Here is a 16,442-nt window from a genome sequence, read left to right as displayed (position 1 = left end):
CATCTGACTGACGAGGGTCTTCTCTGTCCCTCTCCTCAGGGTCCTCATTCTCTGAGGGCAGAGCAGAGAGCATTAGGCTTTGGCTTCGCTGATTCTTACTTCATACTTGAGCCCACAATGTGCTTGGACCTCGGTACCGGTGGTGAGGACCACAACAATGTAATTTAATCCCTGGTGCATAAACCTAGAATTACCGGTTCTGAGAGACGTGTGTCACATATAGACAGATACACGGCAGGTCATGTATTCAGTCTGTGTGTCTCCACAGATGGACCCAGGAGGAGAAATTCCTCAGAGAGATGTCCCCGTCCTCTGCATCCCCAGGACTGTCCGGAGGAGAAACACAACATCCCGGAGGATCATCAGGTAGATGACACTGAAGCCCCCACAACATCTGACCATGAAGTGATGGGACCTGAGCTCATCTTACGTTTTACTTTTTAGGGTGAAGATCTGATTGACATTAAGGTTGAGGTTATACATGGAGCACAAGAGACGATCACAATATGGGCCGATCAGCAAGGTGAGGAGGGGAGACCGTCATGTCTGTTCTGTGGTCACCTACTACTACTCCCATCATCTCATCATCACATGACACAATCTATTCCATCACTGTGTGTCTCCTACAGATGGAGTTGTGGAAATAAATCCACCACAGAGATGTCCGCGTCCTCTGTATTCCCAGGACTGTCCGGAGGAGAATCACAACATCCCGGAGGATCATCAGGTAGACGGTGCTGAGCCCTGTACCAGATCTGTATATGGGGGGACATTTCTGATCGAGGTCATAGATGTCACAGATTTTGGTGGTTTCTTGTATTGTGCTGAGTGTTACATCTGATATATCAGGAGGAAGATCCGACTAAGAATAAAGTGAAGGATGAGACAGAAGAAGAAGCGATGATGAGGGGGGATCAGCCGTGTGTGAGTGACGGGAAGGAGGAGATTCTGGTAGATGTTTCCACAGGTGTGTGATATTAACTGGCGTATGATGATGATGACGATGACCGTTATGTAATAATGACCGCAGTGTGCGATATCGTGTGGAGTCTCCGGTGCAGTGAATCTTTATCTGCTGTCCTCATCTCAGCAGAAGCGTCCGGTGATGGCGCGGCTGCTCCTGTAGAGTCCGGCGGTGCACCGATGAATAACAGGGCCGCCTTCACACCTCTTCTTAATGATTTAGGAAGCACAGATTTAGTTTTCCTTTACCTTTGAGAATATTTCTTCCACCCCTTCCATCCATATTTTTCTTCCACAAGTCCCGTGCTGCCATATAAATGACTGAGCTTGTGTTACAGGTTGTGAATCTCCCCGTCCCATGGATCTCGGTGATGTATCAGCCTCTGCCTGGTGCTGACGAGTGACAACTTGTCACATGTAGAGTCGTCCTACCTGTCCCCTCTGTTTGTCTCCCACTGCCTCCTACACTGAGGCCAACGTTCTGGTCCCTCTACATCCAAGTTGGCCGCCCGGTGACATGAAGAGCCCTGTGGTAAGTCAGGAAGTGCCGTGCTATGGAGGTGTGGATGTCATTTCTCGGCCACTATGGAGGCCATCTTGGATGTAGGAGAACCAGAACACCAGTCTGTCGGAGGACACCGGGTAGGTGACAGTACATGACAAATGTTTAGTCCCTCCTCTGTTCCGGGGTGGAGAAGTGCTTCATCATAAAAGGGATTACGAGCTTGTATCTACAAACAGATGTGATATATCCGGCCCCGTAGCCCCCCAGCGTATAATATCCGGCCCCGTAGCCCCCCAGCGTGTAATATCCGGCCCTGTAGCCCCCCAGCGTATAATATCCGGCCCCGTAGCCCCCCAGCGTATAATATCCGGCCCCGTAGCCCCCCAGCGTGTAATATCCGGCCCCGTAGCCCCCCAGCGTATAATATCCGGCCCCGTAGCCCCCCAGCGTATAATATCCGGCCCCGTAGCCCCCCAGCGTATAATATCCGGCTCTGTAGCCCCCCAGCGTATAATATCCGGCCCTGTTGCCCCCACCCCAGTATATAACATGCGGTTCCTCCCCACATATGGGTTCACACAGGAACTGTTGGGTACACAGAGCCCGGAGGGGCGTAATTAGGGGGTGATATGTGCAAAATAGGACAGATTTAAAAATGCGTCATACTGGCAAAATAAAAAAAATAAAACCTTGTGATTTCTTTCTCTCTTCATTGGGGACACAGGTGACCATGGGTGTATGCTGCTGTCACTAGGAGGCTGACACTACGCACATAAAGAAGTAGCTCCTCTCCGGCAGTATACCCCCTCCGACAGGCACCTCCGTTTTTGCTCAGTGTCTGTAGGAGGCGGACCTGGATCTAACCCCAGATCCGCATTTCTTTTACAGGGATTTGTTTTGTTTCTTAACCTTTTCCCTTTCAGATTTTTCCTTCAGGGTAACAGGGTGCAGTCTTCTCACCGACCGAGAGAGCAGTGTGGTATCACCCACATCGCACCCTCTCGGACCCGCTGGGCAGGACCTTGTCCCCTGTCACCCATTCGGGGGTTCTTCTTCCTCGGTGGCCGGTCCTGCCCGTTTCCCCTCCTCATCCCTCTCCTCGGAGTCACTTCCAGTGACCCTCTCCCCCTGGCCGGAGAGATCGTGGCGTGGGAAGGAGGACTTCTTCCAGGACCCTCTAGTCTACAAGGGATCCTGATGGTTCCTCCTCTCCAGGTAAGGGATCTTCAATCAACAAAGCCCCCCCTTGCTTCCCTCACCCTGCCCGGCAGCAATCTCCATATAACTTACCAGGCTTCCCCTGTGATAGGAGACGGTCGCTTTCTTTCAGGCGCTGGGACGCGCTAAACCGCGGGGAAAGGCTTCACATTAACGCTGGCATTCTTTCCCTCCTTTTTATTTAAACTTGCTGGAGCGTGCCCGCCATTTTTTTCTGCCTGTCCCGGCTTTTTCTTCTTTTTTGGCGCTTGAGCGCCCTCTGGTGGCGGCTGGCATTATTGTGGCCAGTTTTTCCTATCCCGGCTTTTCTTCACTTTCTTTTTGGCGCTTGAGCGCCCTCTGGTGGCGGCCGACGTTATTGCGGCCGGGAATCTTTCAGCTCTGTTGGAGGTTTTCTTATGCTTCCCCCCTTCAGCGCCGGTACGCGCCCACAGCGTCGCGCTGTCTCAGCGCTCTTTCTGTGACTTCCTGCTCCCTGTCAGCGTCTGCTCACCTCATGGGACAGAGCAATTTCGGGGGAACACAGGCATCTGCAGCTACCGCTGTCGCTGTTTTTTTTCTGCAGGGCTCAGCGCTACTGCTCTCTCGGGCTCAACTCGGCAGTACTTCTTCACTCCAGGACAAGGTAATATCCACCTATGTCCGACCCCACTCCGGCTCTTGCCACTACGGCCATCCATTACGCCTGCGCTCACTGTAAGAAAAACTGGGCCTCAGGTCAGCCGTCACCTTTCTGCCCGTCCTGCGTTCCTCTCACTATGTCAGTCCCTCAGGAAGCTCCTAGGTCTCGGGATGACTGCACCCCCCCCTCCCCCAGAGTGGGCTGTTGTAATGTCTCAATCAGTGTCCGACCTGACTAAGGTTTCTCAGTCCCTGGTCCAGGCACTTGAACGTATCCCGCTTCTCTCTTATGCCACCATTGCCACGAACGCCTCACACGGCGATTCGCTTGCACCTGTCCTAGACCCTCACAGTGGCAGACTGGACAAAAGAGACATAAAAAGGACCTTATCTAGATACTCTTCCAGTTCCCTGGATGGGATTCCCCTATCTGCCCGTTCCCCCTCCTCGCAGGCGGACGTCGGGTCTGACTTTTCCTCTCAGTCGGAATCTGACTCTGATGCAGATGAGACTTCCGAAACACAGGAGATGGTTGATAGCTGAAATAAGGCTATCATTCAGACGCTTGAACTTAAAGAGGATGACGCAAGCTCTCAGGACGCCTCCGTTGCGTTTAAAGGGATTAAACGTTCCTCTAGGTTTTTTCCTAATCACGGGGAGTTTGACAACACTACCTCTACACAATGGAAAAACCCTGGCAAGCGTTTCCCTGACAGGAAACGGCTAGACGTGTTATACCCTTTTTCACTCCAACCTTGTCTCCAAATGGTCCGAGTCTCCTAAGGTCGACCCGCCCGTCTCCAGGCTATCCTCGCAGACAGTTCTGTCTATCCCGGACGCGGCTTCCCTTAAGGACCCCACAGACAGGCAAATCAAGGCATTAGCAAAATCGGCATTTGAGGCTTCCGGAGCCTCCCTCTGCCCTAGTTTCGCCTCGTCCTGGGTAGCCAAGGCTGTGTCAGCCTGGGCCAAGACCCTGTGCAGAGGCATTTTGGCCTCTGCTCCTGCTGAGGAACTGTCTGATTTAGCGGATCAGATTTCTCTTGTGGGTAAATACCTCATGAATGCCTCCCTTGATGCAGCGGCCTGCTCCACCAGGGGTAACAGCAACATTGTGGCCATTCGCCGGATTCTCTGGCTAAAGGCGTGGAACGCTGACCCCGCTTCTAAGAAATCTCTCACTAGTTTGCCCTTCCAGGGTTCTAGACTCTTCGGCACGCAGCTGGATCAAATGATCTCGGACGCTACGGGTGGTAAGAGTACCTCCTTACCCCAGTCCAAGCCAAAACGTCCCTTCAACAGGAGGGGCCCCCAGTCCTTTCGTCCCTTTCGGTCCTTCGCCTTATCTGGAAACCCAAACCAGGACCGTTCTTCCTCACAAGGAGACCGAAGAAAACCTTCTTTCAGGCCTCTGCCACGCTGGAGTGCTAAGAGCCACCCCGCAAGACCATCTGGATCTCAGGGTCACAGGTTCTCTAATAAATGACGGGTCGCCCCCACCTGGAAATCCTTCCAGGGTGGGAGGCCGCTTGCTTCTGTTCTCAGAGGTTTGGCTATCGGTTGTCGACGACGCCTGGGTCAGGGAGATCGTCACGTCAGGCTACAAGATAGAATTTTCTTCGCCCCAGGAAGACGTTTCCTGCTCTCTCATCCTACCAATCAGCCCTCCCACCTCTCAGGACTTCTCCAGGCCGTCGATTCTCTCCTCGCCTCAGGAGTCGTAGTTCCGGTGCCTCATCGCGAGCGGTTTTTGGGTTTTTACTCAAACCTGTTCGTGGTTCCAAAAAAGGACGGCTCTCTCCGTCCAATTTTGGATCTCAAGCAGCTGAATCGCCATCTCCGGATTCGGCGTTTCAGGATGGAATCTCTACGCTCGGTAACCGCGTCCATGGAGCCGGGAGAGTTTCTGTGTTCCGTGGATATCCGAGATGCGTACCTTCACGTCCCTATTTGCGTATGTCATCAGAGATTCCTCCGGTTCGCGATCCAAGGCCATCACTATCAGTTCACGGCCCTCCCTTTCGGTCTGGCGTCTGGGCCCAGGGTCTTTACGAAGGTCATGGCAGCTGTCATGGCCATCCTACGTTCAAAAGGGATTCTGGTAATCCCATACCTCGACGACCTCTTGATCAAGGGCCTTTCCGTCGGGATTGCAGCCAGAGCCTCCAGCTTACTCTGGACACGCTTCTTCGCCTAGGCTAGATAATCAACTACCAGAAGTCTTCCCTGATTCCATCTCAGCGGCTGGAGTTCCTAGGCATGGAATTCGATACCTCTCAGGCTCAGGTCTTCCTCCCCAAGGAGAAGTTACTTTCTCTTCGTCGGGGGATCAGAGCTCTAAGGAGCCCGGATCCTCCGTCTCTCCGCCTCGCCATGAGGGTTCTGGGAAAGATGGTCGCCTCCATCGAGGCCGTCCCCTATGCCCAGTTCCACTCTCGTCCCCTCCAGCTGGCCCTTCTGTCGGCCTGGGACAGGAATCCACTTTCCCTGGATCACCCGTTTCGCCTCTCTCTGAGTGAAACAGTCTCTCTCTTGGTGGACGCTATCCACCTCCATGCTGCGCGGGAGGTCTTTTCTCCCTCTTCACTGGCAGGTGATCACCACCGACGCCAGTCTCCAAGGTTGGGGAGCAGTTTTTCTCCACCTCACAGCCCAGGGCCGCTGGACTGCTCAGGAGGCGCGCCTCCCTATCAACCTCTTGGAAATCAGAGTTATCTTCCTAGCCCTCATCCGCTGGGAGTCTCTCCTTTCTGGGAAACCGGTCCGCATTCAGTCGGACAACGCCACGGCCGTGGCTTACATAAACCATCAGGGAGGGACTCGCAAAAATTCTGCGCTGGGCGGAGGGTCACGTTCCCTCTGTCAGCCGTCCACATCCCAGGGATGGACAATTGGGAAGCCGACTTTCTAAGTCTCCAGGGCATCGTGGCGGGCGAATGGTCTCTTCTCCCCGCAATCTTCAGGCAGATTTGCCAGCGGTGGGGCGTCCCAGACGTCAACTTGATGGCCTCCCGGGCAAATCACAAGGTTCCCCAGTACGTCTCCAGATCTCGGGATCCGAAGGCCGTCGGATGCGACGCTCTCGTGATCCCGTGGACTCAGTTCTAGCTGCCCTATCTGTTCCCACCCCTCCCCTTGATCCCAAGGGTCGTAAAAAATATCAAGACAGAAGGGGTCCCCGTACTCTTAGTAGCTCCAGATTGGCCTCGCAGGGCCTGGTATGTGGAACTGGTGAACATTCTATTGGACGTTCCGTGGAGGTTTCCGGATCGTCTGGACCTTCTTTCGCAGGGGCCCCTCTTCCACCTGAATTCTCGGTCTCTGAATTTAACGGTATGGCCGTTGAGGCTGCGGTTTTGAAGAACGCGGGTTTTTTCTCAAAGCGTCATCCAGACTATGATAAGGGCGAGAAAACCGGCTTCCTCGCGTATTTACCACAGGTGTTGGAAGGCTTTTTTCCGGTGGTGTCAGGACAACAATTTGTTTCCTATGGCCTCATCCCTTCTCAGTTTCCTTCAAGCGGGTCTGGATTCGGGTCTTTCCTTTAGCACCTTGAAGGGCCAGATTTCCGCTCTGTCCATTCTTTTTCAAAGAGACCTGGCCTCCCTGCCTCAGGTGAGGACCTACGTCCTCCTGTCGAGCCTTGGGATCTCAACCTCATATTGGACGCCCTCCAGCGTGCCCCCTTTGAACCGATTCAGGACATTTCCTTCTCGCTTCTATCCTGGAAGGTAGCCTTTTTGGTCGCCATCACCTCCATTAGAAGAGTGTCGGAGCTGGCGGCATTGTCCTGTCCTCCCTTTCTAGTCCTGCATCAGGACAAAGTGGTTCTTTGTCCGGTTCCTTCCTTCCTACCAAAGGTAGTTTCGGCTTTTCACATAAATGAGGACATTGTCCTCCCTTCCTTGTGCCCTTCCCTGGTTCATCCCTTGGAGAAATCCCTTCATAAGTTGGATGTGGTCAGGGCTATCCGGATTTATCTTTCCAGAACTGTCTCTTTTCGTCAGGCCGATCCTCTGTTCATCGTCTCGGAAGGGCGTCGAAAGGGGCTCCCTGCCTCCAAGTCCACAATTGCTCGTTGGATCCGTTCGGCGGTTCTGGAGGCATACCGTGTCCAAGACAAACTGCCCCCTTCGGGGGTGAAATCTCCCTCTACCCGGTATGTGGGAGCTTCCTGGGCAGTTCGTCCCCAAGCTTCGGCCTCCCAGGTTTGCAAGGCCGCAACGTGTTCATCCATTCACACCTTTGTCAAATTCTACAAGGTGCATACTCAGGCTACTGCTGATGCGAGCCTGGGTAGGAGGATACTGCAGGCGGCGGTTTCTGACCGGCCGACCTAGCTCCTCTTTTTCTGCAGAATACCCGCCCTAGGGACTGCTTTTGGACGTCCCATGGTTACCTGTGTCCCCCAATGAAGCGAGAAAAAAAGAGGGATTTTTGGTTCTTACCGTAAAATCTCTTTCTTGGAGCATTCATTGTGGGACACAGCACCCTCCCTTGAAGTTGTACCGTGTTGGCTAACGTGCCATTGTTGTGGGTTGGTACATAGGTTGAGTTATATGTTACCTGTTCCTACTACTGCTTTTGCACCAACTGAGTTGCCTGGTGCCTGTCGGAGGGTGTACACTGCGGGGGAGGAGTTACTTCTTTATTTGCATAGTGTCAGCCTCCTAGTGACAGCAGCATACACCCATGGTTACCTGTGTCCCCCAATGAAGGCTCCAAGAAAGAGATTTTACGGTAAGAACCAAAAATCCCTCTTTTGGGAACATCCCTTTAAATGTATATTAGGTCCATGAAAAAAACCTTCTCATCTGCTCAGTCCAAGCGAGTTACATTGGCCCGTGTGCCGTCTGTGTACAATCCTTTTGTTTTTTTTTACTCCGCAACTATTAACCCTTTAGACGACCATTTACAGTTTCCTGGTCCAGAACGGTAATCGCTGCCGAATACAACTGCGAATAAATCCAAAGAAAAAAATAAAGAAAAAGATGCAAAAAATACAAACTTAACCCCTCAGTGCCTGAGCTAGTTTCTCTATCGCTTCATTGGAGGACCCCGGAAACCATGGGGGTCTGCTGTGGACACTAGGCAATAAAACGTTATCTCCTCGTCAGTAGTACACAGCAGCTGACCAGTTTAGCTTCGTAGAAAATACGATAAGCTAGCACTCAATCAATATAGTTCACGGTGCCAGTGAACGGGACGCTGGGTCCCACAAATTATATAGTTCCAAGTAATCACTGCACTCATGTAGTTAAAGTTGCAAAAATCACAGGTTTTATTGAACTTGAATCAGTGAAAAAGGTGCTTGGCGAATATTTTTAACGTTTCGGCCAGCCCGTGGCCTTGATCACAAATTCGCTGTAGCAAAGCAAGAAAAAAATAAACACAATATTACAAATAGATAGGTGTACATATACATATTTACATATTTACAAAAAAATCCACAAAAATCCATGTTAGAGATACTGACAGCCATGGTTGGACCCATATATCCAGAAATGCAGATCATAAATTATATCCAGTAAATGAATCGGAAATCACAGAGATGCAGAAGAGAGTATTTCAAAGAAAATGCATATACATGGTATAGAGCCATAGCAAGGTAAGAAGACATACCCCAATAAAAATCTGCTGTCTACAGTAAGGGTACCATATGTCTGATGAGTCAGATACAAGAGCACAGTTGTGTAACCTGGAAGGAATAATGCACAGTAAGGTAGTTATCAGACCTGTATATATCCACAGTTGTATAGTCGACAAGGGAAGAAGTGTTATATTGGAATGCTGTAGTCAAGCTGCATTCATGTGGGGAAACCCCGTTTTTAACATGTTAGGGGGAGACGTGCACTGGATCTATGTACATAGTTATATATATCACGTGGGGGTAGGCTTGGTGTCCAGGGTATATTGTACATGTACTAACCAAACAGGTATGGTATATTCGTTTGTCCGTGCACTACATTTGTGAATCCAGCCGGAGGGAAAAGAACTGCTGAAATATAAATTGGATATACATGAAGGTATGAAAGGGGGGAATCCTATGTTACCAAAGTGTGAAGACAAGGGGGGGGGGGGGGGCTTATGGCGTACCTGTCCTGTATATATAACCATCAATCTTGACCAGGTTATGTGATGTCTGTTGCTTCTGAATCCTCACAGGGGTAGCTGTGAAGGATAGTACTGTGGGTAAGAGAATAATATGTGACTAGGACCTGGGAAATGTATGTAAAATGTGGTACTATATGGACTCTTCAAGTACCTGTCTCATATAAGGACACAGGGGTACAGGTTGGTTTGTATAGTCCTTGTGTGGTGTGGTATATCACAGGGGCCCACCGGGTTAATACTGCTGTAGGCAAGAGAATAACAGAGAAATCAAGACCCTATGAGAGATTCATAGTTTACTTATCTGTCGGCTGTGCTGAGGTCTCACATCAGTTGTTCCTTGTTTCATGCACGTGGAGCAAGCGTTGGTGGCCTAGTGGGAAATGCCGACACAATCCTGGGTCAAGGCAGTGAGGTAGGCTAGTCCTGGTATTGTCCACAAAGTTAATATAGTGTCCGGCCGGTCATGTGACCGGATGTGCAGGGGGACGCCGGCGCATGCGCAGTAGGTACTATTTGTGCCATCAAGTGCCGAGGTCTCGGCACCTGTGCACTGTGCATATGGCAAAGCTCCTCTGCACTTCAGGGAATAGCCGACGCTTGCGCAATGCGCCCAGGCGCTGTGCTTACTGCGGCTGCACTTTGTGTGCTGAACTGGGTACTAATATGCTTGTCAGAGCTGGTGTGTGTCATCAGGTTGCTGGGACATATGTGTCTGTATGTTGTATCCTGAGACCACTGTTTGTATGGTGTAGACACTACCTAGCGCTGTGTGCCAGTGATGTGCAATAGGTGATTATGATGACACTGGACAGATACAATGTAAATGAGTGATATGTAATCAGGCCAGGATAGTGCATAAGATGACACTGGGCGAATACAATATAAATAAAGAATACAAGCAATGAATATAGTCATGGCATATACATATTATGGTACACAGATATGCTGGTGGTAGGAGTCCAAACTGATAAACAAAAGAAATAAATGAAATAAGGGAGAAATAAAGTAAAAGAAAAGAAAAGAAACTGGAAAAAATGGGGAAAAAAAATTAAACTGGAGAAAATAAAAATGAACGACATTATCCAAAAAAGGGGAAACAAAGAAATGAAACCGGACTAGTTTTTTGGGGGCAAAAATTCTTAGTTGAAAAGGACGGAGGAAGGAATAAAGGTTATCTAGATCCTAAAAAATGAAACTTATGATGGAACTAATGGGGTGTGCATCTTACCGGCTAGGCTGTGCAACTTGCAACGGTTGTTTGGATAGGAAGTCATTGAATCTACATGGGAGACAGAATCTAGGTTAGCCAGTCAATCTCACGGTTCAAGCCACGCGGATGTAAAGTATCGAGAGTATAAATCCAAAATGTCTCACGTTGTTTGAGTAATTTCACATGGTTACCACCTCGCCTTGGACGAGAGACTTTTTCTATGACCTGAAACCTTAGTTGTGCTACATTGTGGTTGGCTTCCTTGAAGTGGAGGGGGAGGGGGAGCCATAATTTACCACATCGAATCGTGGACTTATGGCTAGATATGCGGTCCCTTATTGCCTGGGTAGTCTCCCCTACATATAATAGCCCACAGGGGCATTTTATAATGTAGACCACAAATTTGGTTTCACAGGTGTAGTAGTCCTTTATTTTGTATGACTTACCAGTCCGGGGATGTATTACCTCGCTGCCCTTAATCACATTAGAGCAACTCATGCAGCCCAAGCAAAGAAAGGTCCCAGTGCGTTTGTGTCCCGAGAGTGTTCTGTTTGCTAGAGCTTTTTGTGTGCCTAGGTCAGCTCTAACGACCCTGTCTCTTATATTCCTGGGCCTCCTGGTGCACATCAAAGGGGGTTCTTTAAACACGGGGATGGATGGATAGGCTCTATTTAAGAGTGGCCAATGCGCCCGAATTAAATTGTGTATCCTGCCCATTGTGGGGTGGTGACCATGTACAAATGGAAGTCTCGGGTTTTTATGGGAGTCTAGTATCTTATTTTCCGTTTCCTCCAAAGCTCTAGTGGACTCGGTGTTGAGGAGGTCCATGGGATAGTTGCGGGCCATGAATTTGTCCGACATTTCTTGTAGCCTAGTTACTTTTACTTCTGGGTTTGAGACAATTCGAGATACTCTCTTGAATTGTGATCTGGGGAGGCTGTCCTTTGTGGATTTCGGGTGGCAGCTATTGTAGAGCAGAAGGCTATTACAATCGGTCGGTTTGGAGTAGATGTCTGTACTTAAGTTACCTAAGGAGTCTTTGAGGACTTTGGTGTCTAGGAAGATGATTTCACTGTCATTGTATGAGAGTGTAAAGGTAAGTTCTGGTCTTGTTGTATTGATAATGTCATAGAACTCCTGGAGGCTAGTATGGTCACCTTGCCATATGCAAAATATATCGTCGATATATCTGTACCAGGTCAATGCGTACTGTTGGAATATAGGGTTGGGGTATACGTACTCCCTCTCGAAGTGATCCATATACAAATTAGCATACGCCGGGGCCACGTTGGACCCCATGGCGGTGCCACAGGTCTGCACAAAAAAATCGTCTTCGAATAGGAAGAAGTTTTCCCTAAGTACCAGATTCAAGAGGTCCAAGCAAAGGTCATGGGTATTGGCATCAATTTCTGCTTCCTGTAGAGTCAGTGAGACAGCTGCGATCCCCCTATCATGTACGATAGAGGTATACAGGCTGTTGACGTCCAGCGTGCATAGAAGACTATCGGGTGGGATGTTGCGGATGTTACGGATTTTTGCTAGAAAATCACCAGTGTCCAGTATAAAAGATTTTGTCAACCGGGTGTAGGGTGTAAGTAATTTTTCCAAAAATTTGGACAGGGGGTTGAGTATCGAGTCAGTCGATGCTACGATGGGGCGGCCAGGGGGATTTTGGAGGTTCTTGTGTATTTTGGGTAAAATATATAATACTGGAGTTACTGGGTGATGATTAATAAGGAAAGTCTTCGTTTTAGTGTCAATGGTTCCTAGGCCCATATGTTTGTTAATCACAGTATTAATTTTCCGTTGTATGGAGTACGTGGGATCCCCCGGTAGCTTTCTGTAGGTATCTGTGTCAGATAACTGTCTCCTAACCTCGGTGACATAGTGATGTCTGTTCATGATGACGATGGCTCCCCCCTTATCCGCTGGTTTGATTACGATGTTCTTATTTTCACTCAATGAGTCTAGTGCCTGTTTTTCTAGAGGATTGAGATTGTGGCGGACAGGGAGGAGACCTAGGCGCTGTTCATGTATAGTCCCCTTGATATCCCTATCAAGGAGACTAATAAATGTTTCCACCACATGGTTTGATTTAGGTGGTACGAAAGTGCTAGGGTTTCTCAAGCCTAGTGCTCCTATAGTGATTTTAGCATTCTCTTTCTGGCTGGGCGTTGTGCCTAATCTATTGACTACTGGGTTAGATGTTTCCTCAAAATGTACCTTTAATCTAATGTTTCTATAGAAACGTTGAAGATCCCTCTCTAGTTGGAATGAGTCCCATTTGGGAGTTGGACAAAATGATAGACCCTTGTTTAAGACCTTGAGTTCTAGAGGAGAAAGAGTGTAGTCAGAGATATTTATTACAGAGTTTGGACTCCTACCTGTGATCTCAGTGTCATGTGACGTTCCTCGTTTCTTCTTCCTTCCCCTCCTTGTGGGCGTGCGGCTTTTCCTAAAAAACGTGGTCCTGTAGACTGAGCCCCACCAGTCTCGCTGCCGGATCCTGCAGAGGAGCCCCCGGCAGGTGAGGAGCCCCCTGAGGGGTAATTTCCCCCTGGTGTGCGTCGGAACCTTGATCTTGTTCGTCGGGGAGCTGTATCCTCCCATCTGTATACTTTATTAGATAGGTGGTCCTCGGTGTCTCTTTGGAATTTTGTACGTTTCCTTTCCTCTAGGGTTCGCTGGTAGGTGGCGAGGCTAGAGTCTATTTTGTTTTTAAGTGTAGAGAGCTCTGTAGTGCTCAGGGTGGACGTTAGTTGGGTTTCAATGCTCTCTATTTTTTCTTCGGTATCTTTTATAGCTTCTTGTAAGTATTCAATAGTCAATAGTATTATGTCAAAGGAACACTTGTTTAGAATCTTTTGGAATGTGGCACAATATTTCTCATTGTCTGAAAATAGTGTTGGACGTAAATTGCAGCGTAGACCCCGAGGTATTCTGGCTTGTCGGTGATATTCTCCCAGTGTTGCACAATGCAGGTCGTAGCCAATAAGTTTCTTCCTTTCTCTCTCCCAATCTCTGGATTTCACGTCTTTACTTGGTAGATGGAGAAAATCTGTTTTCGTCTTGATCTTGGATAGGATGGTTGAACCCGTGGATTCGTCATACACGTGAGTCTCGGCTGACATGGATTCGATTGGTGCTTACAACTTAAAGGGGTAATCACTTGTAGAAAATACGATAAGCTAGCACTCAATCAATATAGTTCACGGTGCCAGTGAACGGGACGCTGGGTCCCACAAATTATATAGTTCCAAGTAATCACTGCACTCATGTAGTTAAAGTTGCAAAAATCACAGGTTTTATTGAACTTGAATCAGTGAAAAAGGTGCTTGGCGAATATTTTTAACGTGTGATCAAGGCCACGGGCTCTATTGGATCTAGATAACCTTTATTCCTTCCTCCGTCCTTTTCAGCTAAGAATTTTTGCCCCCAAAAAACTAGTCCGGTTTCATTTCTTTGTTTCCCCTTTTTTGGATAATGTCGTTCATTTTTATTTTCTCCAGTTTAATTTTTTTTCCCCATTTTTTCCAGTTTCTTTTCTTTTCTTTTACTTTATTTCTCCCTTATTTCATTTATTTCTTTTGTTTATCAGTTTGGACTCCTACCACCAGCATATCTGTGTACCATAATATGTATATGCCATGACTATATTCATTGCTTGTATTCTTTATTTATATTGTATTCGCCCAGTGTCATCTTATGCACTATCCTGGCCTGATTACATATCACTCATTTACATTGTATCTGTCCAGTGTCATCATAATCACCTATTGCACATCACTGGCACACAGCGCTAGGTAGTGTCTACACCATACAAACAGTGGTCTCAGGATACAACATACAGACACATATGTCCCAGCAACCTGATGACACACACCAGCTCTGACAAGCATATTAGTACCCAGTTCAGCACACAAAGTGCAGCCGCAGTAAGCACAGCGCCTGGGCGCATTGCGCAAGCGTCGGCTATTCCCTGAAGTGCAGAGGAGCTTTGCCATATGCACAGTGCACAGGTGCCGAGACCTCGGCACTTGATGGCACAAATAGTACCTACTGCGCATGCGCCGGCGTCCCCCTGCACATCCGGTCACATGACCGGCCGGACACTATATTAACTTTGTGGACAATACCAGGACTAGCCTACCTCACTGCCTTGACCCAGGATTGTGTCGGCATTTCCCACTAGGCCACCAACGCTTGCTCCACGTGCATGAAACAAGGAACAACTGATGTGAGACCTCAGCACAGCCGACAGATAAGTAAACTATGAATCTCTCATAGGGTCTTGATTTCTCTGTTATTCTCTTGCCTACAGCAGTATTAACCCGGTGGGCCCCTGTGATATACCACACCACACAAGGACTATACAAACCAACCTGTACCCCTGTGTCCTTATATGAGACAGGTACTTGAAGAGTCCATATAGTACCACATTTTACATACATTTCCCAGGTCCTAGTCACATATTATTCTCTTACCCACAGTACTATCCTTCACAGCTACCCCTGTGAGGATTCAGAAGCAACAGACATCACATAACCTGGTCAAGATTGATGGTTATATATACAGGACAGGTACGCCATAAGCCCCCCCCCCTTGTCTTCACACTTTGGTAACATAGGATTCCCCCCTTTCATACCTTCATGTATATCCAATTTATATTTCAGCAGTTCTTTTCCCTCCGGCTGGATTCACAAATGTAGTGCACGGACAAACGAATATACCATACCTGTTTGGTTAGTACATGTACAATATACCCTGGACACCAAGCCTACCCCCACGTGATATATATAACTATGTACATAGATCCAGTGCACGTCTCCCCCTAACATGTTAAAAACGGGGTTTCCCCACATGAATGCAGCTTGACTACAGCATTCCAATATAACACTTCTTCCCTTGTCGACTATACAACTGTGGATATATACAGGTCTGATAACTACCTTACTGTGCATTATTCCTTCCAGGTTACACAACTGTGCTCTTGTATCTGACTCATCAGACATATGGTACCCTTACTGTAGACAGCAGATTTTTATTGGGGTATGTCTTCTTACCTTGCTATGGCTCTATACCATGTATATGCATTTTCTTTGAAATACTCTCTTCTGCATCTCTGTGATTTCCGATTCATTTACTGGATATAATTTATGATCTGCATTTCTGGATATATGGGTCCAACCATGGCTGTCAGTATCTCTAACATGGATTTTTGTGGATTTTTTTGTAAATATGTAAATATGTATATGTACACCTATCTATTTGTAATATTGTGTTTATTTTTTTCTTGCTTTGCTACAGCGAATTTGTGATCAAGGCCACGGGCTGGCCGAAACGTTAAAAATATTCGCCAAGCACCTTTTTCACTGATTCAAGTTCAATAAAACCTGTGATTTTTGCAACTTTAACTACATGAGTGCAGTGATTACTTGGAACTATACAGTTTAGCTTCGTGTCAGAAGGACGCGGACACTGGTTTTTCAGTAGACCCATATTTACCCCAGTTTTTGGCATGTTTCACTGATTTTTTACGTTTTTTTTTTTCTTTTTCTGAAGGTTTTTTCTTAACCTTTTGTAGGGAAATAGTGTGAATATTCACGCTGTTATCCCACGTAGAGACAAAGTGCACGGCGTGGACTGTCAATCCAGCAGGACCCTAACCTTTAACACACGAGATGTGTTCATGTGATCCGGAAAATGGTCCTAGCCCCCCACCACTGCCAGCTCGCTCTCCAGAGCCAGACGGCATCGGGTGGTACAGTGGCTACAGAGGTTGGCGTCAGCTTCGACCTTTCCATGATAAGA

At 48.1% G+C, this 16,442-nt stretch overlaps 2 protein-coding genes across 2 annotated transcripts in view; both read left to right on the top strand.

The window, feature by feature from the left end:
* The window catches only part of LOC143801430 (uncharacterized), a 977,383-nt gene that overhangs the window by 658,540 nt on the left and 302,401 nt on the right, over positions 1-16,442 (top strand). Inside the window, exons 13-14 of the mRNA XM_077281248.1 lie at positions 269-366; positions 445-523. Coding sequence (XP_077137363.1) covers positions 269-366; positions 445-523 — 177 coding nt within the window. The remainder of the gene's footprint in view (positions 1-268; positions 367-444; positions 524-16,442) is intronic.
* LOC143793593 (gastrula zinc finger protein XlCGF66.1-like) overlaps positions 1-16,442 on the top strand; it is a 124,316-nt gene that overhangs the window by 46,211 nt on the left and 61,663 nt on the right. The window lies entirely within an intron of this gene.

Source organism: Ranitomeya variabilis, chromosome 1, assembly GCF_051348905.1.
Source record: "Ranitomeya variabilis isolate aRanVar5 chromosome 1, aRanVar5.hap1, whole genome shotgun sequence".
NCBI classification, from domain to species: Eukaryota; Metazoa; Chordata; class Amphibia; order Anura; family Dendrobatidae; genus Ranitomeya; species Ranitomeya variabilis.
Note: the sequence above shows the minus strand (reverse complement) of the source record. Positions and strands in the feature narration are given on the sequence as shown.